This window comes from Urocitellus parryii, chromosome 2 (genome assembly GCF_045843805.1).
Source record: "Urocitellus parryii isolate mUroPar1 chromosome 2, mUroPar1.hap1, whole genome shotgun sequence".
Lineage (NCBI taxonomy): Eukaryota > Metazoa > Chordata > Mammalia > Rodentia > Sciuridae > Urocitellus > Urocitellus parryii.
The window spans coordinates 167,382,058-167,410,028 of record NC_135532.1 but is presented as its reverse complement, the minus strand read 5'-3'; the positions used below and the strand labels follow the sequence as shown (position 1 = coordinate 167,410,028).

The window sequence follows — 27,971 nt, the reverse complement described above, 5'->3', positions numbered from 1 at the left end:
CTCAGCTCCGCGGTAATGGAGGCTGAGGATGAGTGCTGACGGGGCTGGGTTCTGGTTCTAGCTTTAGCTCTGCCACTGACTCGGGGTCTAGGTCTGGGTCTGGGTCTAGCGGCCTGAAACCTGGACGCCCTGCTTCAGCCCTCCAGGCGGGGACAGCCTGCATACAGGCAGCTGGTTTGGAGAGCTTTAACGCCGGGAGCTAGTTATCTTGCCTGGGGTCCAGTCTTTAAAGCCATCTCCTCCTCCCAGGGATCCCGCCCCACTGGCCGGGCCTCCTCCATGCGTGAGTATTACCTAGCTGCCGCGTCCGACTGTCCCTGGTCTGCTTTCGTCCTCCCGGGTGGGCTACGGGGACCGCTTTGTCGTCTTCTTTTAGGGGCCGGTCTCTTGAAGTTTGTGGTTTCTCGCCATCTACCTCCCCGCATCTCATATTCTCTCTTCTCTCCCAGTGTTCCCCTCATTTTTCTTTCCCTTTTTTTTTGTTGAGCAAGAACCAGCGACCCCAACACCCAACAGTTTGAATGCTGTTTCTCACCTTGGGTTTGTTAGTGTGCAGCCGAAGGCTGTTAGGAATAGGGAACATCAAATCAATCTGCAGTAGTGTTTTGAAAATCAGGGTTTTTCCAGCGTGTGATTCTTCAGTTTTTGGTTGTACTGTTTTAGGAAACATTTGGTGTTCATATTGGCGGAACTATGATTTTTGCCTTAGTTTGGTGAGGACACCAATTCTTTTCAGTGAGGATCTTTGTTACTTGCCTTATAATCTTGTAATTTCAAAATGACGTTACCCGTTTTCCTGAAGTAGGCATCCACTTGAGTTCCTTTTGGTACTTTTGCTCTAACATGTGGAGGAGATACCACTTGAACAATTTACTTTTTTAAAGAGTTTAAGGGCCTATAGGTCCCCTTTTTCCCATCTTCAGCAGTCCTGACAAAACACCATAGAAAAGGGGACCCTTTTTTTCCTGATGAAGAAACTAATTTAGACTTTAAATCAATCAAGGTCAGATTACATGTGGTACATGTTAACTCAGAACAGAATCACTTGATAACAAAATCTAATTTTGAGAATGGGTGCTGTGGTGGGGATTGAATCTAGGACCTCTAGGACTGCTCACATGCTGGGCTAGCGTTCAACCACTGAACTTCATCCCCAGCCCCAATTATTTTAATTTTGAGATTGGCTTTTCTTAGGTTTCAGCTTCTTGTGATTCTTCTGCCTCAGCCTCCTGAGTATCTGGGATTACAGGGGCACACTGGCTAAAGCCTAACATTATGGACAGTGATGAACTTCCTGTATTTCAAGTTACTTAACCTGAAATATTAAATAGGAAATGTTTAAATTGTGGTCTTGTAAAATTTTACCTGACTGTACTTTCTTTCATATGATACAAGTCAACTGACAAAAGAGACAAATTGCAGCTTGCCTAACACTGGACAAAATTTAGGATTCTGACCCATTAGAATCTGAATAGTCTTTTCATTAGAATAAAGTAGGTAATTGACACAGAGAGTGTTTGTTTGAAAATCTGGTTTTACAAGGCCTACTTACTCAGTTTTCTGGTTATTTTGTTACATTGCCTACTTTAAAGATAGTTAACTGATATTTACATTTTTTGTTGTTGTTCAGAGTTGAAACAGGTTGACAACCATTAACGTGGGTTGCAACTACAGGTGGCACTGGAAGCAGACTGGTTCCCGGACATGCCCGGTGGAAGGAGGGGCCCTAGTCGGCAGCAGCTAAGCCGTTCAGCTTTACCTTCTTTACAGACTTTGGTTGGTGGGGGCTGTGGCAATGGAACAGGCTTGAGAAACAGGTAAAGAAGAAATAAAGCTATGCATAATCTGTACTATCCCGTGATCAGTAAGACTAACATAAACATCATCATGGTGTTCAGATAGTTGCTTATCAAGCTTTATTCTTTGACACTGAGGTAGAAATTCTGCCTTTTTAAGACGGAAAGCTTAGCATTTTAGCATACTTTGGAGAGAGAGATGATATGGACTCATGAAGTAAACAAAGCCCTATTCTTATGACTGATAATCCAAATTCTAGTCATTACTTTGTGTGTGTGTGTGTGTGTGTGTGTGTGTGTGTTTATGTTACTGAGAATCAAACCCAAGGCCTTGCATATAAGTAGGCAAGGGCTCTGCAACTGAGTTTCATTGCCAGCCCTAATCATCACCTTTTTAGCTATTAGAAGAAGGGACAAGTGGATGAAAGTACAGGGCAAATGCGATGGTTTGGACTCCTTTCCTTTTAGTACTAGCGTTTGAACCCAGGGGCATTCTGCCACTGAGCCCAGCCCTTTTAAAATTATTTTTTTATTTTGAGATGCTGCTTACTAAGTTGCTGAGGCTGGCCTGGAATTTATCATCTTCCTGCCTTGGCCTCCTGAGTCTCTGGGATTACAGGCATGCGCCACCACATCTGGCAAATGTGATGGTTTATCTGCTTATTGTCATTATTTTTATTTTTTGAGGGCAAATTAAAATTGACAGCTAACATGAAGTTCTAAAATTATAAGTCAGGGCTGGGGGCTGTAGCTCAGCGGTAGAACACTTGCCTTGAACATATTAGGTACTGGGTTTGATTCTCAGCATCACATTAAAAATAAATAAATAATAAATATTTCACTCTCCACTCCAAAATACTTAAAATAAAATAAAATAAATTATAAGTCAGATTTCTTCAAGGGTTTCAAAAATTATTTTGTCAGAAAACTGCTTAATATTAATAAACTGTTAGCTGTAGCCTAAATAAACATCTTAAGATTTGTGTCATGTTATATGAGAATAAAAAATTTGATCTTTTAATATAAATATATTACAAAGTTCCTAATTTTCAGAAATTAGGATGAGCGATTTCTTTTTTGAAGGTATTGAGTATTGACCCCAGGGCTTTGCATTTGCTTAGTTATCACTGACTTACACCCCAGTCTAAGATGAATTTTCTTTTTTTCTTTTATTTTTTAACAGTACTAAGGATTGAACCCAAGGGTACACTATCACTGAGCTATATCCCAAACCCTTTATATTTTTATTTTGAGATAGGGTCTAGCTAAGTTGATGGGGCTAGCTAGCCTTTCACATTTGATCATCTTGCCTCAACCTCTCAAGTAGCTGGAATTAACAGGTATGTGCCACCACACCTGGCAGGATGAATTATTTCTAATCTTATGTGGGGTAACTCACATCATCATAAAGCTTGATCATGTAGCAGTGCAGCAGTGGGTTCAATCCTGAGTACCAAAAATAAATAAATAAAATTTCAAAATTTCTTTAAACTAGAATTTCAGGGAAAATCCCACTGAAATAAAAATAAACTAATTTTTTTTTTTTTTGTATGGTGATGGGAATTGCTTGCATGTAATAGGCAAGCACTTGTCACTGAGCCACACTCCCAGCCCACCAGAACAAATTTCAAAGATTGTGTAGAACTAAGGTTGTAAAGTCAGGAAGTGGGAGATCAGTCCAAGAAGTATACAAATATGCCAGGAGGGCCTGAAAGATGAAATGGTACTAACAGCTCTGAAAATTAAATTGAGATGAAAAAAACTCTGTTTAGGGAGGAAGTAGAAACTAGCTGGCAAAAATTTCTTGTTCATACAATTGATCAGTGCATTGCTGCACTATTACATGATCAAGGTGTTAGTGAGACTCTGCCTCAAAATAAAATGAGCAGCGGGTATAACTCAGTGGTAAAGCACCCCTGGGTTTAATCCCTGGTGCCCCTTCCCTCTTCTTTAACATAGAGTGTTTTAAATTATTTTATTTATTTATTTTTTTTGGTACTGGGGATTGAACCCCTGGGCATTTAAACACTGAGCCACATTCTCAGCCCTTTTTTGTATTTTATTTAGAGTCAGGGTCTCACTGAGTTGCTTTGGGCCTTGCTAAGCTGAGAGTCTGCTTTGAACTCGGGATCCTCTTACCTCAGCCTCCTGAGCTGCTAAGATAACATAATTCTTTTGCAATTAATTTGAGATTGTGTGTGTGTGTGTGTGTGTCTAAGAACAAATATTTCAACTGATTAAAGTGTTCATAGTTTGAAAAATTGAGACTTTTATTGAATGATTCTTTTGTAACATGTTTACCTTAAGAGATTATTTTGGAAAAAAGTTTCTGTGTGGTTTTTGTTTGTTTGTTTCTGGTACTGGAGATTGAACTCAGGGCCTTGAATATGCTAGGCAGGTACTGAGCTACATTCCCAGTTTTGTTTTGTTTTTAACTTTATTTTGAGACTAGATCTTGAAATTGCCTAATCTGGCGACAGATTTTCGATCCTTCTGCCTGAGTCTCTTGAGTAGTTAGATTACAGAAGTGTGCCTGCCCAATTTCTATTTCTTTTCTTTTTTGTTCTTTTTAGAATATCTTTGTTTCTTTTTGTGGATGTGTGTCGGGAGATACTAGGGATTGAACTCAGGGGCACACAACATTGAGCCACATCCTCAGCCTTTTTTTTTTTTTTGTATTTTATTTATAGACAAGATCTCACTGAGTTGTTTGTGTCTTGCTTTTTGCTGAGGCTAGCTTTGAACTCTATCCTCCTGTCTCAGCCTCCCGAGCTGTTGGGATTACAGGCATGCACCACCATGCCCAACATATCTTTGTTTTTTGATGAGATGGAATTGGCTGGATTGGTTGGAATAGGTTATTGTATAAAACCTGGGGTAGAGATATAAAAATATATAAATAAAGGAAATGTTAGATAGCTTAGAATATAGCTTTAGAAAAAACGTATACAAAGAAAGTGTGTCCATATGAGAGAAATCACTTTTGGAGTATCTGTAGGGTAGTGAAGAAAGAAATTGAGTTCCTTAAAAATGGTATAATTTTGATATATTTGATTCTGCATGACATAGCCAATTGGAGAACAAAGCATTTGCCCCTGGTTGCCTGTTTGGTAGATGTTTGTGGCCTAATTGGTAAAGTGGTGAAGTTAAACTTGAGAATGTTGAGGAGCTACTTTGAAAGATTGAATTCCAAAAGTTGCCTGTTGTATTTTCTACCTTTGGGGAACAGGGCATTGTTGTTCATTTGTTTTTTTCATTCTTTTTTTTTTGGGGGGGGGGGTTCTATAGATTAAAGCTGGTGGCTGTCTACTACTGAGTCATACCCCCAGATTTATTTATTTGGTACTGGAGATGGAACCACAGAACTTTACCACTGAGCTATATCCCAATCTTTTTTGAGACAGGGTCTCATTAAGTTTCTGAGGCTGGCATCGAATTGGGATACTTCTGCCTCAACTTCCCTAGTTGCTGGGATTACAGGTGTGTGTCATCATGCCCAGCCAGGATTTGTTCTTGCAAATGTTCTTAGATAACGTGTCTTTTTAAAAAAGAAAGGTGTAGCTGATGGTACACAATTATAATCCCAGGTATTCTGGAGGCTGAGGCTGGAGGATCATAAGTTTTGAGACCAAACTAGGTAACTTAGTGAGACCCTGTCTCAAATTAAAATAACAAGTGCTGGTGATAATAGCTCAGTTATAGAGTGCTCCTGGTTTTACTCCCCAAAGCTTAAAAAAAAAAAAAAAAAAAAGTACTGTTTGTGAGTTTCATAGAGAGTTCCTACAGGGAGATTTTTACTTGTTTGAAGTTTTGTTTGTTTGTTTAGTCCTTGCATATATTTTCTGATAATATCACCAAACATGTCCAAATACCACTGTTTTCTCTGTCTCTTCTAATTTCTCTTTATCCCTTTGAATCTTTTTTAAAAAATATTTTTATAGTAGTTGAACATAATTCCTTTATTTTATTTTTATGTGGTGCTGAGGATCAAACCCAGTGTCTCAAATGTGTTAGGCAAGTACTCTACAAACTGAGCTATCACCCGGGTAAATCTTTGAATCTTTCTTGCTTTATCCATTTGCATACTTAAATTGTGCTGCTCATGACTCCATAAGGACCAGTTTAAAGCCTGCTGCAAGGATAAAGCAGATGTTCAGTATAAACCACCATTTTTTATATAGTTCATCCACAGTGACCCATTCTTTTTTTTGGGTGTCTAGTACTGGAAATTGAACTAGGGGCACTCTACTACTGAGTAACATCCCCAGCCCTATTTTGTATTTTATTTAAAGACAGAGTCTCACTGCGTTGCTTAGCACCTTGCTATTGCTGCAGTTGACTTTGAACTTGAGATCCTCCTGCCTAAGCCTCCTGAGCTGCTGGGATTATAGGTGTGCACCACCATGCCCTGCTGACCTGTTCTTATTATAAGGAAAATTTTATATCAATGGAAGGAACTGTTCCCAGATGCAAGCCTTGTAAGCAGGGCTTTTTAAGGAAAGCTACACTGAATACCTTCCTTCTTTGGAGAGTCTAGAATTTTGGTATTGGTAGGAAAGGATGCCTGTGTAATCAGCCCTCACAATAAAAACCTTCTAATGAGCTTTCTTGGTGGACAACATTTCAAATGTGTAGTCACAACTTGTTGCTGTTTGAATTAAGTGCATCCTGAATAGATTCTTGAATCTATTTTTATAACATGTTAGAAAAATAATATTTTTTCTAAATAATACTTCTGTAGCTATTTTTTTGAGATATATATTGGCCAACTCTGTTTAAAAGTTTAATTTTTTATTGACTCAGTAATTATACCTAAATGGAATATAGTATGATATTTTAATACATGTAGGCATTGTGTATTTATTCACTTATTTGTTTATTTAAAGAACTTTGATGTTTTCCCTCTCCAGCTTTGAACTTTATCAGTTAGATGGAGAACACTTAATCTCATCAGTTATCTTTACATAGGCATGATTTCTTTTTTTCCAACTGGTGCTTTGAATCACTTTGTTTGACCTATGTCTGTTTGGTCTTCTGGCTTCAAGTTTAATAGCCAAATTTATAGAGTGTATTACAAGTGTAGAACTTTTGTACTTTTGTTTTGAATATATTTTTTGAATTCCAGTATTTTGTTGAGTTTGTTAATGGCAGAAGCATGTATGTTCCAGAAAGCAAGTCTGCTTTACGTGGAAACATTTTTATAATCTTTTTTTTTTTAACTCTTAAATCATAACAGAGAGCCAGGTATGCTGGCGTATGCCTATAATCCCAGCTACTCAGGAGGCTGAGGCAGGAGGATCACAAGTTTGAGGCCAACCTGGGCAACTTAAAGAGACCCTGTCTCAAAATTTTAAAGTGGGCTGGGGTGTTGCTCAGCGGCAGAGCTTGCCTAGCATATGTGAAGCCCTGAGTTCAAAAATTATGACAGTTTATCATACTTTCCCTCTTTCCTTATTTTTGACTGAAGTTGAATAAGATTTTTAGTTTGTTTAGATTGGAGGCTTTTAACATTGTAACATCTCATCAGAAATTTTTATTTCAGTATCTTACAGTTAACTGGAGTGAGGCAGTAGATTGGTTGCTGGCATTAATCCTGTGCATTCAAGTCATAGTATTCTTAACTATTCAGAATGAGCAGAGCTCATATTCCTATGAGTTGCTTAAAGTACTATAAGTCCCACATACCCATGCTAGAATTCTATATTTGGAAATTTTAGAGAAGAAAGTAATGCTACTATTGTTCCTTATCTTAAATATGTTTTTTTAGAATGGGGTTTACTGGAGATTGAACCTAGGGGCACTTTACTACTGAGCTGCATCCCAAGTCCTTTTTATTTTTTTCTTTTGAGACAGGGTCTCAGTTGTTGAGACTGATTTTATTTATTTATTTTTTTTTTAAATATTTATTTTCTAGTTCTCGGCAGACACAACATCTTTGTTTGTATGTGGTGCTGAGGATCGAACCCGGGCCGCACGCATGCCAGGCGAGCGCGCTACCGCTTGAGCCACATCCCCAGCCCCAAGACTGATTTTAAACTTACAATCTTATCTCAGCTTCCTGAGTCACTGGGAATTGAGTCTACTTTCCTTGTTGTATAAACAATAGTAGACCTTAGATCTCTGTAACTATCCTGTGCATATAAACAATAGAAAGTTTATTCTTTATCCCTATCTGTCACTTCAAATAGTCTAGCTGTTTCTGACCTATAAGTGAGCTTAGAAGAAAGAACAAAATAGGGATTAATACTTCTATATGTTTGTTTTTGTGTTAAGAGTTGTCTGTTTTTCATGAGTGCATTAGTCTTTTGATGTCTCAACCTAAAAGTATATATTTGCAGTGAACTAAGAAAAGTAGTTTCTGGCCTTAGGTTTATGGTCTGATAGCCAAGTTATAGATGTGTACAAAAATTATGTTATAGTATGAAAAGCACAATAATAAAGACTTACACATATATGATGGTGGCACAAAGGAGAGATGAATAAGTTTGAGGGAGTCGGAGTAAGCTTCACAGAGGATGTGTTTGAAGAGCTGAAGAGCCATTTATTTATTTAATTTTTGTGTGTATGCTCATGGTACTGGGAATTGAACCCAGAGCCTCATACATGCAAGCATTCTACCACTAAGCTGTACCCCAAATCCCTTAAAAGTTTTGAATAATGAGTGAAAAAAGGTTTGGAGGGATTTTTTCAGTAAATGTGTGTGTGAGAAGTTAAGGAAAGTATAATTATGGGGGATATTTCATTTCAAGGGAATAAAGTGCACAGTAAAATAGAACATATGTTCTAGACAGCACGTAGCATGAGTATCGTAGGTGCATGTGGAGGAGTGATATGTGGGGAGGCTACTATATTGAACAGAGGGCTTCATAGAACATACTCAAAGTTTTTTTGATATTATCCTAATCGCAGTAAAGAGAGGTGGAGAGTAACACTGTTATGCCAGGCGGGCACTCTACCACTGAGGCTCTGAGTTTAATCCCCAGCACAACAACAAAAAACAAACAAAAACAGTAAGAATAAGACAGTAACACTACCAGTTTCACTTTAGAAAGATCCCTAAGGGCAGCTTGGTGGGTTTGATGAAAGTAGAGTTGAATTTAGGAGAATTACTGCCAGTAATTTAGATGAAAATTGGTGAATGCTTGAACTGAAACAGTGGATTGAGAAGGGAGGATACAGTTGAAGAAAATTTTGTGAAATAGGATTCAATTCTTTATTTTTCTTTTTGCAGTAGTGAGGATTGAACTCAAGGGTAATTTACCACTGAGCTACATTCCCAGTTTTTGTTTGTTTTGTTTTTCATACCAGGGATTGAACCCAAGAGCCTTCACAACTGAACCACATCCCCAACCCTTTTTTATATTTTATTTAGAGGCAGGGTGTCACTGAGTTGCTAAGTGCCTCTCTAAATGGCTGAGCCTGGCTTTGAACTTGCAATCATCCTGCCTTAGACTCCTGAGTAACTGGGATTTTAGGCATATGCCATTACGCCTGAGTTGAATCCAGTTCTTTAGAAAGTGATTGGATATGGAGTGGAAGAAGAAATGTTCTAGGATCCTGATTTGGGCAGCTAACAGGGTGGGCCACGAAGATGTCTAGCAGGTAGTTGCATAATAGGGGTCTAAAACTCTGCTGTGATATAAAGATAAATTTTATTTTTCAGTATGCCTAAGATGATGAAAATCATGGTTGCATCTTAGATCATTGAGACAATATGTAGAGGAAGGATCCCAGAGTAGAGTCTTGGAGAGGCCATCAGTTAAGGTTAGGTAGTGGAGATAGAAGGGGCTCTTTGCTCTGACATGAAGGATATCACCATTTGAGTTTACCATAGTTTTCTCTTTCAGGAATGGTAGCACTATTGGCCTTCCAGTTCCACCTATCACAGCCTTAATCACCCCAGGTCCTGTGCGTCATTGCCAAATTCCTGACTTGCCTGTGGATGGGAGCCTGCTTTTTGAATTTCTTTTCTTCATCTACCTTTTGGTTGCTCTGTTCATTCAGTACATCAACATCTATAAAACCGTGTGGTGGTATCCTTACAATCATCCTGCCTCTTGTACTTCACTGGTAAGTCGTCATAGGCCTCTAAATTTTTTATGTCACTCAGGTAAATTTTGTTCTTAATAATTTTTCTTCTAAAAACTGGTTTTCTAATAAACATCAGATTACTTTTTAGAAATAAAACTTCATGATAAGATTGTTGAAGTATAAATTAAAATGCAGAAAACATTTAAATAATTTATTGTAATAATATTGCAGAAAGGTTTCCATATCTAACTTTCTCTATCCATGTTAAATTTGAACTATATACTTTATCCATCCTTGGCTAGAAGTTAAATTTGTTTAACATGGGATAGAGAAAGTGTAACATGTAATGTTAACTTGTCATTATGATTAAATTCTAGCAGCTTTACCTTTTAAATGACTGAATTAGGATAATGGTAGCTTCTATAACAAATAAGCCAAAAATTGTATAATGTTTCTAACATATAACAGTCTGAGACAGTTGTCCTGGTTGGTAGGAATTCTTCCATGTGGTCAGTCACGGGACCCAGGGTGGTAAAGACTGCTATTTTCTAACATATGGCCTTTAAGGTGGCTGTAGTTCATTACTATTAGCCATAAAGGTGAAAGAGCAAAGGGCATTTATAAAGGAGAGTTTCTTACAGTCCAGGCTCCCATCATTTCCATATGTCCACTCATAACTATAAGAGAAGCTAGAAAATATTGTACTTTAACTGGGTGCATTGTTAACTTGAATGAAATTGAATTCTTTTACAAAATAAAATTGAGATGGAAACTAGCTATTTCTTAAGAACTTAAAAAACATGTTGTAGGTTTCTTCTGGTTTCTCTTCATTTATTTAGGAGAGCCCTGGTAATCCTTTTTTTAAATATTTTTAATCAGTTTTTCTATAACTTTATTTTACTTATTTATTTTTTAATGTGGTGCTGAGGATTGAACCCAGGGCCTCGCACGTGCTAGGCGAATGCTCTACCACTGAGCCACTACCTCAGCCCTGGCCCTGATAATCTTGATACAAAGAAGGTTCTCCATAGATGAGCATATAAAATATCTAAAAGGCTAGTCAGATGACTTACATGTATGTGATTGGCAATGGCAGATTTGGATGGGTGATAGAGATATTCTTTGGGGCAAAGAATACTTTTGTTCTGAACATTTTGTATGTGTGTTTGGGACTCACAAAAAATCTGAAAACCTTTCTAAATGTGGTAGACATAGAAAAGGAAATGTGGTCCCAAATCTTCAAGATAATATGAGAAAGGAGTTGGGCATGGTGGTGCATTCCTGTAATTCTGGCAACTCAGGAGACCAAGGCAGAAGGATTGTAAATTCAAGGCCAGCCTCAGCAACTGTCTTAAAATAAGAAATAAAAAGGGCTGGAAATGTGGTTGTAGTAGAGCACTCCTGAGTTCAATACTTGTATCACTTGATTGTTCCTAGGATTAGCTATTAAGACTTTTCTTTCTGCTGAAATACATAAAAATATGTTGTAGGTTTTGTTTTTTTTTTTAATGTACTTTAAAAAGAAAAGTGTTAAGTTAATTTCAGGAACAACCAAGTAATGTTAAGTATTGATCACATATATACTTAATATGTGATGAGAGTCTCTGTTTCTTTAAGAATTGTAATGACTTGGTGCCAGATTTATTTTTATTTACATATATATCTATATATATAGATATATATGTATTTATGTATTTTTCCCCCTACCTGGATTGTAAGTTTATTGAGTATAGAAACTATATACTTCATTCATCCTTGACTAGAAGTAGTTTTTTGCAAGGGAATTTGGGCAAGGAACCCAAGGAGGCAGTGCCTTGTTAAATTCTACTATGATGGTAGAAGAAACAAGTAATAATCTCTACCATTTCCATTGCCAAGAGAAAAAAACCTTGATTTTTGTTTTCAGCACTTTACCCTTAGTGTTGAGACTAGTACCTGTCTGGGCACGCCTATAATATCAGCAACTGGGGAGACTGAGATAGGAGGATCATGAGTTCAAAGCCACCCTCAGCAAAAGGAAGGCACTAAGCAAGTTAGTGAGACCCAGTCTCTAAATACAATAGAAAATAGGGCTGGGAATGTGGCTCAGTGGCCAAGTGCCCCTGAGTTCAATCCCTGGTACCCCCCCCAAAAAAAGAAGAGTACCTGGCATATTTAGTTTATTGAATTAATTAATTGAAAAATTCAGTTTTTCATTTGGGAAGAAAATGTAGAAACCTGCAAGCCCTTTGACCATCAAGAGGAAAATATATCTCGATTTCATTGGTTTCTAAGATATTATTACTAACGATTTTGTTTGCTATTATCACAATTTTATATATATGTATGTGTATATATATATTTATATGTGTATATATATGTATATATGTATACACACACGTATGCATAACAAAGGAACTATATATGACATCTAAGTAATGGTTTAATTTTATAGAGGAGATCAAATGTAAGGCATATTTTTAAATAATTATAAAGATTAAATAAATATAATTGATGTACCAACTAGTAGTTTAGTTGATGCACAGTTAGACTAACATAAGTTTGAATAAAGAAACAACCACAGTAACTCCTAAAAACTATGAATCCTGACTGATTTAATTTGACACATAATAAATCAGTTAGTTTAGATGAATTATTATTGTCATAATACTTTGGGTTATGACTTGTTAACTCAAAGCTATCTTTTTCTTTTAATATAGTAGAGTTTCAAAAAAAAAAAAGGATAGTAATACTTTCCAGATAGTCTAAAACAGTGTTTGGAAAGTTTAAGCAATAAGTCACAAAAGGAGAGGTGCAAGGTAGGCAGTCTCTTCATGATCTCTCAAATTTCTGTGTTCTGTAAGGGTAGGATGAACTAAGGAAGATCTTTTGAGGGAGCAAACCTCTGTTTGTGTAGTAGTTCAGCTTAATAAACATTGTATTTCTTTTTGATGACATTCTTTGTTTCTTTTATAGAATTTTCATCTCATTGATTATCACCTGGCAGCGTTCATTACAGTGATGCTCGCAAGGAGGCTTGTGTGGGCCCTCATCTCCGAAGTAAGTTTATTCACTGTGTTCTCCTACTTGTTGTAACTTGTAGTTACTAGAAAGGGTTCAGACTGAAAATGTAAAATGTCCAATATAATTTGAAAACAACTTTAAATTAATTTCTTTATTCCTATGTGAGTTGTGCTAATACTTTATTTTTTTTTAAAGAGATAGTGAGAGAGGGAGAGAGAGAAAGAGAGAGAATTTTAATATTTATTTTTTAGTTATTGGCGGACACAACATCTTTGTATGTGGTGCTGAGAATCGAACCCGGGCCGCACGCATGCCAGGCGAGCGCACTACCCCTTGAGCCACATCCCCAGCCCCGTGTGCCAATACTTTAAAAAAAATGGTTTCCTGCAATATATTTAAAATTCAAAGGTGCAATAACTCAAGAACTATTAGATATTGAATTTGTAGGAGTTTAATTTAAACTTCTGGATTTGGGGGCATAATTTTTTTAATTTTAATAGTTCTAGGGAAATAGGATAAATTCAATTTTAGATAACATTCACTTGAAATGGTTTATATGCCATTTGTGAAATTTCCTAACAAAAAACATTTGTAGCCAAGTGAGGTGGTGCACACCTGTAATCCCAGCAACTTGGGAGGCTGAGGCAGGATGATCACAAGTTTGAGACCAGCCTCAACAACTTAGTGAAGCCCTAAGCAACTTGGTGAGATCCTGCCTGAAAATAAAAAATAAAATGGGCTGGGGATGTGGCTCAGTGAAAGTGCCCCAGGTTGATTGGTTTGTATTTATTAAAACTTAGAATTTAAATTTATTAAAAGTTAGAATTTTTAAAAGGCAATGTTAAAATTTGCCTAGGAATAATCACAAGATTAGAAAATAAGTTTACTGGACAGAGGAGGAAAGATTTGGAACATTAAATTATTAATTTAAAAGTTGCTGGTAGATTTGGCTTTGGGTATCATTTTTCATATAAACTCCAGCGAGAGAGAAAAATGTACTTTCATAAGATTTTATATATTGTACCCTAAAGTGTTTATGAAAACAAAAATGTTAACTTAGCTAAAGCAGCTAATAATTTGGATCTTGGAAATTATATTTCAGTTTGAAATTTTTAAATGAATAGTTACTGTAATGAAAATCGAGAGTTTACTTTTTCTTCCAAAACATACACAGAAGCCTTTGTGAGTATAAGCTCTGATTCCTGTGATTACAGATAATTGAAGATGTTAAGTCATGATCTAAAAGCCATTAAGATAACTGGAAAATAGTGGTAGTGTTGGTAGAGAACTGTTTCTCCTGGTAGGAAAGGATGTAACTCAGCCTTTCTCTCAGGTTCAGTATTTAGGTGATGAAAACAGGTACTTATTTTTGGATATATTGAGAAAGAACTTTCTCTAGAAGAATAGAATAGATTTTTTGTTTACATCTGTTAAAACAGGCAGGAAATTATTATGTTTCATCTGTTCAGTTGCTTAGAAATGGTATTGGCATATGTCAGTTTAGTTGCTTCATGTTAATGTGTAAACCCTTCATAACTATAGTTTCTACTTTGCTGCTACAAAGTCTATAACTTGAAGCATTTTATTGCCTTTGAGTGTGTGTATGGTACTAAGGATTGAACCCAGGGCCTAGTGCATGCTAGGCAGGTACTCTACCATTGAGCTACATCCCCGGCCTTTTTTATTCTATTTTGAGATAAGGTTTCATCAAGTCACTCGAGCTGGTCTCAAACTGTGAACTTCTTGACTCAGCCTCCCAAATTGCAGGAATTACAGGTGTGCATCACTGCACCTAGCTTCCTACTTTATTTTAAACACTGTTTAAAAAGCATTTTGTTTGCTGGATGTGGTGGTGTACACCTTTAATCCCAGCAGCTCAGTAGGCTGAGGCAGAAAGATAAATTTTGCTAGCTTCAGCAACTTAGTGGTACTCTCAGTAACTTAGCGAGATCTTGTCTCAAATTTAAAAATAAGAACTGGGTATGTAGCTTAATGGTAAAGTGTCCCTGGGTTCAATCCCCAGTACTCCCCCCCTCCATAAAAAGGCAGATAGAGGGAGCAAAATGTATTTGTTTATATACAAATAACTTGTCCCTGGAAAGAGATATGGAGTAATAATGGACTGCTGGTGGCTGGGAGACAGGAGCAGCATGAATCACTACTAGCACTCTAGGATTTGTCTTTTGAGTGATGTGGTTATATTATCTATTTGAAAATTTAAAATCGGCTATATAGTGATTCTTTCCTAATATATCTAAATTAATTGATTAAACCCATCATAATCTTTTTTTCCCCTTCCATTAAAATATGTTTGCATTCTTATATCACAGAAAAGATTGTAACCCTGAGAAAGACCTTTTTGGGGGGGAGGGTACCAGGGATTGAATTTAGGGGCACTTGACCACTGAGCCACATCCCACCCCTATTTTGTAGTTTATTTAGAGACAGAGTCTCACTTTGTTGCTTATGCCTTGCTATTGCTGAGGCTGGCTTTGAACTCACAATTTTCCTTTCTTAGCCTCTGAAGCCACTGGGATATTATAGGCATGCACCACCATGCCTGATTGAGAAAGACCATTTTTTAAGGAGAGCTGGAGGTAATTAATTTGAAAGATAAATATTCAGCTGGAGAATTCAGCTGGACAACCACCTCTCCGCCTAGCTAGACTTTTGTTTATTTACCTCCTAGCCAACACTGCTTTTGTGTACTTTCTACACAAGACTAAAAATAAATCCAACTATTTTACCAACTTGAGGCAACTCTCTTAAAAAAAAAAAAGTTTTTATTTTATTTTTATTTGTTTGTTTTGTATGGGGTCCTTTACCCCAGCTACATTCTCAGTCCTTTTTTCTTTTTTCTTTTGAGATAGGGCCTCACTAAGTTGCTGAGGCTGGCCTTGAATTTAAGAACCTTCTACCTTAGCCTCCTGAGTTGATGGGAATACAAGTGTTCCCTAGCACACCTGGCAAAACATTGTTTTTCTAATACAAAAACAGTATATTTTATTGAAAAGATTGAGATTGTTAGACCCTAGAATGTAAAGCAGAAAATTGAAAATTACAACCTCATTACTGAGAATCACATTTTTGGTTTTATTTCCTTCTAATGTATATATATATTAAAGATTTATGTACATATATATTTAAATGTATTTATTATAGTATTATGAATAATTTTCTAACCTGACTAGCTCTTATTTGTCTTTTAGGTTTCAACACAAATATTGCTTTCTAAGAAAGCCTTCCCAAGTAGGGTCTCCTATTACTTATTCTCCTGATAACTTATGCTTTTCCTGTAACACTCATCACATTATAAAAATAATTGTCCAAATTTAAGTTTAGTATGTGTTTTTCTTGGCTGGGTAGCTTCATAAAGATAAGTTCTTATTTGTCTTGGTTACCACTGTATCGCCAGGGTCTGTCACATATAGCACAGTGAGTGGTTAAAGAATGTAGGTTCTAGAATAAGACAAAATCAAACTCTGCTGCTCTGCTGGCATGGAGTAGAAACAGTCTTTTATTTCTAACCTTGTACTTTTGAGAATAGAAGTAATAGAATAACTCCAGGGCTTACGTAACTTCCCTAGACTTTAAAATACAAGGTACATTGGTATGAGGTACCTATCAAGGGAGTGATATAGAACTATTTGCCATGCTATGACTGAGAACAGCTTGGGTCTTTTTCATAGTTTGAGGCTTAAGCAGTTTATTATGGTATTTGTTTAACTGCTTCACATTTTGAAGTACCCATATATACTATGTGTCTCTATAGTTTGTATTATCCCCCCACACACACACAGTCATGTGTCACCTAACTATAGAGACAAGAAAGACATCACTAGGTAGATATCCTCATTGTGCAAACATCATAGAGCATATTGACACAAACCTGGATATCATACCTTAATCATTCCTTGTGGCCTCTTGATGTGATCAAGAGCTGTGGTAAATGCAAGCTGTGTAAATTTGCTGCCAGAGTTACACAGTATGGTGTTTTATAGTAAACTTTATTTTTTTTTTAGTGAGTAGGAGCATACTTTTAAACAGTGTATTAAAAATATAGTAAGTACATAAACAAGTAATAGTAATAGGCAACTATAGTTGTTTGTTTCATTATCAAGTATTACGTACTTACTATATAGGACTGGAAACACAGTAGGTTTGTTTACACCAGCATTACCACAAACACATCAGTAATAGTATGTGCTTTGATGTTATGGCAGCCGTGATGTCACTAGGCAAGAAGAATTTCCAGCTTTATTTAATTATTATTTATTTTTATTTTATTTTGAGATGTGGTATTACTTATATTGTCCAGGCTGGCCTCTGACTCCTGGGCTTGAATGATCCTCCTGCCTCAGCCTTCTGAGTAGCTGGGATTGCAGGCATGTGCTGTGCAACAGACTCTCCCTGTAGTTTTATGGGACCACAAGTTTTATGGTGGATTTTTTTTAAAATATTTTTATTCTAATTTGTAAGTTTTATGTTTTGACAAATATATTTTCTTACTATATTTGGTCAGTTTTAAAGATTTAGGATTTAAGAAGAATATTTGAGATATGATATAAAGAATTAGAAGTATTTATACATTATTTATTTATTTTTTATTTTTTTAGTTATAGATGGACACAATATTTTATTTTTATTTATTTATTTTCAATGTGGTGCCGAGGATCGAACCCAGGGCCTCACACATGCGAGGCAAGCACTTTACCACTGAGCTACAACCCCAACCCCAGCCCTACACATTATTTTTGTATGTGCAAAAGTTAAACATATAGAGGTCTGTCAAAGAAGATGTGATTATTTTGTAAAATTTTTGTAATATTTTAAACGTCAACTCAGCAAGCAGATTAGAGGTGAGAATTCAAAGAAAAATAGAAGTACTCTTGCTGCTATTGAGGCCCTTGGCATTCTAGTAGGAAGTAAGGTAGATAAATTATTGGCTCTCCATCTGTATATACATACAAATCACCTGAGAGATTGTTAAAATATAGATTCCTTGACTCAAATTTTTTCCCCCTACATTCAAAGAGAAAAGTTGTTAGGAACTTACATGTTCATAAGCAACTCAAGTGATTCTGATGACTGGTCCATGGACCATACTTTGATGAGAAACCCTAGTGAAAACAAATTAGATGATAATGATGAAAAGTTGAAGCAGGTCTGTGTGGGTACAAGGAGGAGATGACTAATTGCCTGGAGAGGGTTGAATTTTCAAGAATTAGGAAGATAAGGTGGGATGAAACAGTTTTCTTTTATTTTTCTTTCTTTCTTTTTTTTTTTGGATACAGTTTAGCTTCCATTTAAACCTACTACCCTTATTTATGTTACATTGCTTTTAAATAAGATAATTTATAAAATTTACCTTTGATGCTTCTAAACTTTCAGGCCACCAAGGCGGGTGCAGCATCTATGATTCACTACATGGTTCTGATATCAGCTCGCTTGGTGCTTCTCACTTTGTGTGGATGGGTACTTTGTTGGACCCTAGTCAATCTCTTTCGAAGCCATTCAGTACTTAATCTCCTCTTCCTTGGCTATCCGTGAGTACTCCTGTTTTGCAATTAACAAATCTTTAGAAGTTTTTTGGGTCATGCAAATAATACTATAAAAACAAGGGAGAATTAAATTCTTCAAATATAAATTAAGAGTTTAAAAAATTTGAAAACTAGTGTATATGATAACCATATAATTTGTTTTCTAAACTAGATTAGTTGAGACAACAGACATAAACTAGAACTATCCTAGGGAAACTGAGAAGTATGGCTGTCCTACCAGTGGAGAGGTTGCGATACTGGGGATTGAACCCAATAGTGCTTTACCACCAAGATACATATCTGGCCCTTTTTTAATTTTAAATTTACAGGGGCTGGGGTTATGGCTCAGAGTAGAGCGCTCACTTAGCACGTGCGCGGCCCTGGGTTTGATCCTCAGCACCACATAAAAATAAACAAAATAAAGGTATTGTGTACAACTAAGAAATAAATATTTAAAAAAATTAAAATTTACAGTGCCTCACTAAGTTGCCTAGGCTGACTTTGAATTTGTGATCCTCTTAGACTCCCGAGTCCTTGAGATTACAGGTGTGCTATAGGTGTGTACATTTGTGTCATCTAGTGGAAAGTATTTATTTATTTTATAGTACTGGGGATGGACTCAGGGCCTCATGCATGCTTGCCAAGCACTCTGCAGAGTTACATACCATGTCCTTTTGAAATTTTGAGACAAGGTCTTGCCAAATTGCCCACGTTGGCCTTGAATTTGGGATTGGACTGCCTCATCCTCCTGAGTAGTAGGATTATAGGTGGACACTAACACAGCTAGTGAGAATATTTTAATTGAGCTCTAATTAAGTTTAATAGGATTACCATCATCAAAATGGCTAGCAATCTTTTTCAATTTAAGTATATAAAGAAATAAATTATTATTATTATTATTATTATTATTATTATTATTATTTGGTACTGGGGATTGAACCCAGGGATACTTAACCACTGAACCACATCCTTAGACCTTTTTATTTTTTACTTTGAGATAGGGTCTCATTAAGTTGCTGAGACTGGCTTTGAACTTGGAATCCTCCTGCCTCAGCCTCTCAAGTTTCTGGGATTACAGGCATGCCTCACTGTGCCCAGCATTTATAGTTTAAATTGTAATGAGGGTCCAGGCACAGTGGTGCACACTTGTATTCTCATTGACTTGGAAGGCTGAGGCAGGAGGATCACAAGTTCTGGGCCAGCATACATACCTTAGCAAGATCCTATCTCAAAAAATAGAGCTGACGATGTTGCTCCGTGGTAAAACACCCCTGAGTTAAATTCTTAATACCAAAATAATAATAATAATAATAATAATAATAATAATAATAATAATAATAATGGAAGATAGAACAAGAAAAAATAATCACCCCAGAATAAAAAACCTAATAAACATGTATGGAGTGGTAAAATCTGTGGAGAAAAATAACTGCAAAAGGAGAGTGCTTTTGGGAGTGGGGTAAGTGATACACAGTTTGCAGGCAGGAGAGCCCCTCACTATGGAGACATTTAAGTTGAAGGGCAAGCCATATCAAAAATTTCTAAACATACACAAAGATCCACATTAGGAGAATACTTGTCATGTTATTTATGCTAGTGGAAAATAAGAAACAACTTTTTTTTCTGGGCTGAGATGTAGCTCAGTGATATAATACTTATCTAGCATGTGCAAGGCCTTGGGTTTGCTCCCCATAAAAAATGTCATGTGAAACCCACAGAAACAGCATGTTTCTATCAAGTGAGAAATGGATAAATTATGTATGTCAATATATGAATCCTATAATGTTTTTAAAAGTTCTTACAGAAAAATATTTAGACATAAGAAAATACCCATTGTATACACACAAGGTGAAATAGCAAGATGCAAAACAGTTTGTACTATATGAGATCAAATACATAAAAGACAAAAGCATACATGACTATATATAAAGTTTATATGTTGGACAAATGTGTACCCACTAATAAAAATGATTATTTCTAGGTAGTTTATATTTTGTAATTGAAACTTTTTTATTTTCCTCTTTTGCAATGAATATGTTCTGCTTTTGTTGTAAGAAATGGAAGACTTTCCTTCTCAGAAAAGGAATTTACCCTCGGAAAGTTCCTATTATGTTTACTCTGGTGCATCAAGACTGTTATATTGACATAATTATACAGTGTTCTTAGGTGTTTTCTGTGGTATTATTTTCATATTTACCTTGTCTTACAGGTTTGGTGTTTATGTTCCTCTCTGTTGTTTTCACCAAGATAGTAGAGCTCATCTTCTTCTCACAGACTATAACTATGTGGTACAGCATCCGGCGGTAGAGGAAAGCGCCTCAACTGTGGGTGGCTTGGCCAAATCCAAAGACTTCCTCTCCTTATTGCTGGAGTCTTTAAAAGAACAGTTTAATAATGCCACACCCATCCCCACCCACAGCTGCCCCCTATCTCCAGATCTCATTCGAAATGAGGTAGAATGTCTGAAAGCCGATTTCAACCACAGAATCAAAGAAGTTCTCTTCAACTCCCTCTTCAGTGCCTACTATGTTGCATTTCTCCCTCTGTGTTTTGTGAAGGTAAGCAGATATTTTGCTTTGTGTGCTCCCTGGATTGTGTGTGAATTAAATAAACTGGGTATTTCTTGTTTAATCCCCCTTTTCTCTGTCTCCCCTTTGGCAGCCTGGATGGTGGAGTTCGGCTGCATCTGGAGTGCACTAAAACCGCTCCTGGTTGGCGGATAGGTATTTCCGTATATGTGATGCACCCCGTGGTGGTCCCCTCTTTCTTTTTTTCCTTTCTTTCCAATTTTTTTTCTTATTTTCTTTTTTTTTTTTCTTTTTAGTTTCCGGGGAGAGTAAAGATTATAATTATTATAGGAAAAAATATGTAGCAGCTTAAGAGAACCAAGGATTCAATAAAATCCAGGTTATTGTGATTGATCTAACAGGGTTATGAGGAATTTCTTGAATTTAATCTAACCTTTATTTATCTAAACTTCAATTTACTTCAGTGGAGAAGAAAAATGGTCTGGATGTCATTTGGGCCCAAAATCTTTTGGGACATTTTAATGTCCTTCCTTCACCCATTCAGAAGCACTTCTGCAGCCGGAGTGGTCCTTCAGAAGCACTCGGTTCTTCTAGAAAGGAAACACTTAAAATATAATTGCCTCTCCCTCCCAGCCCTAATTCATACAGCCAGAAAGTCAGGTTGAAGGATTTTGGAGGACTCTGCTCTTGAACTTTCTGCACGGACATCAGGACAACCAGTGCATGTTGACTAAGTGTGGCATTTGTCTGCAGGGCATATATACACGTACCCATCCTGTGTCTGATGCTGGTGCATGGATCATTTCTGTCTCTTTTGATCTCTTTCAGAGTACCCAGTACTATGACATGCGCTGGTCATGTGAACACCTCATTATGGTGTGGATCAATGCTTTTGTCATGCTTACCACACAGTTGCTGCCATCAAAATACTGTGATTTGCTACATAAATCAGCTGCTCACCTCGGCAAATGGCAGAAGCTAGAACATGGGTCCTACAGCAATGCTCCACAGCACATGTGAGTAGCTAGAGGGTAAAACCATGTAACACGTTTCTACATGCTGCTGATCATGTTTATTTGCTTTGTATGTCATTCTGTTCTTGGCTTTGAACATTTTTTAGTTTTTGTCTACATGGATGCTTGTCATCATTGCTAAACTGAATACAGGATACATTAACTCATTTCTACCACCATACCCAGCCCCTTCTCAAATGCGTCCTACCTTTCAGCTGCCCAGTCACTCTAGAGTGTATAATTTGTGCCCCAAGCAGTACTTCAGAGTTGTCTTTCAGTCTTAACTGTTTGCCCAAATTCAAAGAGTCATGATATATTTTAAATTCTTTTTATAAGATTTTTAAGGTTTATCTTCTCATTTTCATTGCCACAGCTAAGTTGATAGCTACTCATCTCACACCTAAGACAGCTGGACTTTGCTTTTCTCATCTTTTCTAATACATGCAGATTTGGATTAGTAATTTTTCCTGCCTATAATTTTTTCTGTTTCTTTTTCTTTTTTTTTTTCCTTCCTAATCTCTCTACTATTTCCCTGCCTCTCCTGTATTTCAGTGAAAACTGTCCCTGGCTGTGAGTTCTAAGTATTATTCTTATTGTGTCCCCTTATCAGACATTTCTCTGCATGGCCCCTGTGATCCAAAGTGGCTAACTTTTTTTTCTGTCACTTTTGAGTCCATCATCATGCCTATCTCTCAGACCCAGACCATCTGCATCTTCCTCCCTTGTGTAATTTGAACATTTCACAAATTTCATCCCCTACCAGTTTTTTCCTAATTAAGTGGGACAGATTGAGGTGACCTTCCCTTCCCCTCTCCCCCTCAGAGTTCTCCCTTCAATTATCTGCCTTGATGTCTGATACAGATTAGCACAGGCCTTCAAGCCCAGGAACTGAAAGAGATTGGGCCAGGCTGAAAAGAAACCCGACTGTGGGCAAAGGACAGATTTCAATAAAAATTGAAAATACAATCCACAGTACTAGTACTGTACATCTTCAGGCTACTGATGGCACATGGCCATGAGGTGTATCATCACTTTAATGCTGGTAAGTGTGAGCAAGGCTGGCGGAACATTTTCTGAACTGGGGAAGCTTCAGGGTGCTAGAATATATTTTTTAACATATCTAAACTGCTGCCCCAGTTCTTACTCTAGGAAACTAACCTTTTGAAAATCAGGAAGAAATGAATTAACTTAGGTTTGTTTTTTTTTTTTTTTTTTTTTTAATAAAGCTTAACCTGAAGATCCCCATCCCCATCCCAACTCCATTACATTGATGCTGAAAAGACTGAAGCTTTTTCTTCCCTAACTTCTTTTCCCTAGAGAAACCTCTATAAAAATGAGTCCAGAAAGCAGTAAAAAGAAAACTCTGTGTCAGTACCTTGTGTGTGTCTTTGTTCTACTGTATAGCTTCTCACATCTTTGAGGTATTTGAATTATCTGATGAGCAAACTGATTTTCAATAAGTTTTAGCGATATAATTCTACAGTGAATATCACATTAGTTTGACAGTGTGTTAATTTCTTCTCTGTTCTTGTTGCCATTGGCTTTCTCCTCTTGTTTGTTCCCTCTATCATGTCAACCAGTAGACTGTTCACTTGGGATGGAGACAGAAGTCCGCCTGCTTACATTCTATTTTCTGGCCCATGGATGCCTTACTGAAACGATTTTATCTGCTCATTCTGCTAAGCCTCTTAAGTCCTTCAACACTGAGTTAACTGTATTACTTTACAGTCTCTCTGACTACATAGCAATGAAGTTTACCATAACAGATCCTTTCTAACTCCTTCAAGTTTGACCATGGAATTACTATATTTTCAGAATTCAGACAGATGAAGCCTTGAATATTTAATTCCTTTCATAGAAATATAACTGGCCTTGCTAGACACAGTCTTATTTGTAATTGTCAATATGCTAACATTGCATTTCTTTCTCCTTTAGTTGGTCAGAAAATACAATATGGCCTCAAGGGGTGCTGGTGCGGCATAGCAGATGTTTATATAGAGCCATGGGGCCTTACAACGTGGCAGTGCCTTCAGATGTATCCCATGCCCGTTTTTATGCAAGTACCATTTATTTATTTTTAAGCATAAGTTTAGGAGTAAGTGTTAGAAGGCCATTCTGTATATATGCACATAGCACAGTGAGTAACACATACTAGGAATTTGAGGCATGATAATTTTTGCTGTAACTATAACAATGGTCCTGGGCCCATGGAGGTGTTTTCTGAAAAGCAGTTTGGAGGTCATATATCATTATTGTAGTCTCAATAGCTTGGGTGGTTTCTCTAGTTACATTGGAATTTATTAAATGTAATTTTGCGTCAAATAAGCTGTCCATTATATAAGACTTCCTTTTTCATCTTACAATTTTATTTTGTAATAGTTGGGTTTAGTGATGTCCTTAAGATATATTGTATCTGTGTGTATCTTTAAGTAATATTTAATATAGTAATAATGTAGTTTTTATTAATTTTTTTATTTGTCAGATATTTGTGTGTGTTATTTTTATTTTTTTCTTCTCTTTAAAATACCTTAACTTACCCCTTTGGAAGTCAGACAAATGTTATGATCTATAGCCTTTTATCTTTACATGGATTCAAAAGAGAAAAGCTTCAAAGTTAGAAAAGGAAAAAGCAGTCTATCCACTGAACCCTGCTTCTTTCTCACTTGCACTTATGCATTGGATTATGTTTTATGTGGTCTTTCGTTTTCCAGAAATTCTGACTCTAGGAAGCAGCACTTTTAAAGGAAAGGCCAGCTGGTGGCCAGTGGGAGTAGGGAAAAGAAGAGACCTGCTCAGGACTATTCTTAGTAAAAATGTCCGTAGTGCAGTGCATTGCCTTTGAGTAGAGATCATATCCTAAAATAGAATTGGAGATTAAAAAAAAAAAATTATACTTTTCTCCCTCAGTTCCTTGTGAGGATACATGGACTTTTTAGTTCTGCAGGTGTTTGTTACCAAGGGACCTTTCAATTACATACTGGGAACTTGCATGAGGGCAGGATATCTGTAAATATATGATGGGGAAGGAGGGCAGGTTCTTAGTTGGGAGGAGCATGGGGAAGTTAAAGGGCCTTGGATGAGGAGACCACAGTGGCTCCTTCTGAACTCCCATGAGCTTGTCTTAAGATGGGAACAGACTCAAGTCACAACTACATAAGTATTTGATTTCTCCACAGGATACTTATTTAATTTAGATGGCTGAGTTCCCTGGGGCATTAATGGCTTCTGTTCATCCTTGTTGTCCTCTTGAAAACTGTAACAACAAAATATTTTTGTTAGAATTTTCTGCTTGAAAAATAAGTATTTTTCTTGCTAGTGTTAGACAGCTGAAGAATCAAGTAGAATCTATGGAAGAAAGATTAGGCAAGATAATTAATTGCTGATTTTGACCAAATAGTTAGTGCTTCTAAAAGCAGTTGTTGAGCCACCTGTATATAAATGACCTGGCCACTCTTGTTCCCGTCTCCTTTTCCCCCCAATACTAGGGGTAAAATCCAGGGCCTCATGCATGCTAGGCAAACACTGTATCACCAAGCTAATCCGCAGACCCCCTTTTTTATTGTATTTCGTGAGAGGGTCTCACAAATTTATCCAGGCTGGCCTTAAACTTGTGATCCTCCTGCCTCAGCCTCCCAAGTAGCTGAAATTACAGGCTTGTACCACTGTGCTTGGCACCTGACACACTATTTTAAAGTAGTATTCAGTGCCTGTATCCCAGTCTTCTAAAGGATCTTAGGAATCTATAGCATTTTCATATTTGGAAATGGTTCTTAAGCAGATTGAAGTTTAAGAACACTCACCTTAAATGTGTCTATTACCAATAGCCTTTACCCTTTAAAACCTGTCTACCTTTCTCCTTATTCAGTTTGTAGGTTACTGGCATGTTTAATGACACACCTTGCCATGGAATCTGAAATAGTTTTTCTGAATCCTTCTAGAAAATTAATTGAGCCAGTTTTACGTATGATACTACTGAAGTATCATGTAGTAAACCCCAAGCTAAAGATTTTCTTTTTCCTGAAGAAGGGCCCTGAGACATTATGTACCTTTCAGAGGGGTCATGAAAGTTTGGTCTTCATTCTCAGGTTTAAGTTCTTGAGGTCAAACTTCCTTCTAAATTAGTTCTTTTAGATCTGAAATTAACTACCATTAATACAGTCTCTCCTTATCTAAATTTAGGACTTGACTGGCTGAGCTGAATTGTTAGATAATGTTCCTTTGCAACCTGTGACCTAATGCCTTTTTATTAGTAAACCTGGATTTAGCTCCTTAGAGTGAAGAATTTGATGAGAGTGAAAATAGTAAGCCCAATGTGTAATCTTAACTCTGGTTCCAACTCATTTTTCCTTCCTTCCTCTTTGCTTTGTCTTTTTGCACTCTATTTCTCAAAATTGAGAAAAAATAAATAGTAGAAGCATATGTTTTATAAAAGATTTCAGTAAGTGACCATCGTGAGTAAAAAGTTTAAGGAAAAATAAAAAAACTATGGTGTTGGTATGATAATACTTCCCTGAACTTATAATACTTCCCTCTTTCTAGGTACTTGTCTAGTGTGAGTATTTGGTCTTAGATTATCCCACAAGCTAAGAATAGCTTTTATATATTTATTTATCTATTTTATTTAAAAATTTCTTGTAGTACTGAGGATTGAACCCAGGGCCTTACACATGCTAGGCAAGAACTCTACCACCAAGCTGCATACATCCTTAGCCCTAGTTTTCACATTTTTAAATGGTTACATTTTAATCAGTTATAATCCTACATTATATCCTCAATATCTTCATTACATATTGATTTTCAAAGTGTGAAATATTTCCCATTTGTTGCTTTATTCCACCCTGTCTTGGATAAATATACTTGTTCTTTTGGACATACATATCCCTCTTTTTATGTCCCAGGGCAAACAGATGTATTTTTTATTGTGTGTAAGAACTCATAAATACGAAATTACTTTGGAAAAATGAATTCAAGAATAACTTGAGTCTTTCCTATGAAATAACATTGTGTTTTTTAACTTCCTTACAGTTCCTGTTTCATCGTCCATTAAGGCTGTTAAATCTACTAATCCTTATTGAGGGCAGTGTTGTCTTCTACCAGCTCTATTCCTTGCTGCGGTCGGAGAAGTGGAATCACACACTTTCCATGGCTCTCATCCTCTTCTGCAACTACTATGTTTTATTTAAGCTCCTTCGGGACAGAATAGTATTAGGCAGGGCGTACTCCTACCCACTCAGCAGTTATGAACTTAAGGCAAACTAAGCTGTCTCTCAACAGTGAGGGAGAACTCAGATAAAAATATTTTCATACGTTCTATTTTTTTCTTGCGATTTTTATAAATATTTAAGATATTTTATATTTTGTATACTATTATGTTTTGAAAGTCGGGAAGGGTAAGGGATATTAAATGTATCCATAAACAAGGTGATGTGATCTTTCATGTGTTAGTACATTTGAATAATACACGTGTGAGAGGTATGCCTCTCTAGTAAAAAGATTGATTTGTTTGTATGACTCTTGAATAACTCTTTCATTTTGAACAATTTCATGTATCACTTGGTGTGATATGGTACCTTTGTGTGTCTGCTTTCCTTCCAGTCCTTTTCATTATCTTTAGTTCTCAGCTGGCCAGTAATTACTACAGAAAGGGGGATGAGTAGAGTTGCCTTCTAGCACCAATTTCTTTAAATTTAGTTGGTTAATATTACTAGAAAAACTACAAAAGAGAGTAGGTTCAGGTCTTGAGTGGGGTTCTCTTTGTTGCCCTTCTGAGATGGGGGTCTTAGCTGATTTATTCTAACCTTCAATATTTCAAGATATTTTTGAATCAGCTATTCCAAGACTCGGGGTTTTGCTGTCACTTTTCCTGTTTTTTCACTTCTTTTGCTTCCAAAGATTTTCCTTTTACTTGTTTGAAATAATACTTTTAAAATCTAGATTTTATAGAGTGTCCATATTCATGAGGGAGATGATAAATGTAAATGTCATGTATTCTAGAGTATGGGCAAATGGAAAATACCAGGTGATTGGAAGAATGGGCAAGTCCTCAGCTAAACAGTCTTG

General features: G+C 36.6%; 1 protein-coding gene across 1 annotated transcript; it reads left to right on the top strand.

The window, feature by feature from the left end:
• The first annotated feature begins 6 nt into the window (after positions 1–6).
• Positions 7–27,938, top strand: Tmem39a (transmembrane protein 39A). The gene is made up of 9 exons (XM_026395730.2): positions 7–283; positions 1,631–1,817; positions 9,644–9,866; positions 12,783–12,866; positions 18,222–18,376; positions 20,580–20,928; positions 21,727–21,914; positions 23,847–23,967; positions 26,937–27,938. Exons 2-9 carry the CDS (start codon positions 1,705–1,707, stop codon positions 27,168–27,170), a joined length of 1,467 nt encoding a protein of 488 aa, XP_026251515.2. The 5' UTR covers positions 7–283; positions 1,631–1,704; the 3' UTR covers positions 27,171–27,938.
• The last annotated feature ends 33 nt before the right edge of the window (positions 27,939–27,971 follow it).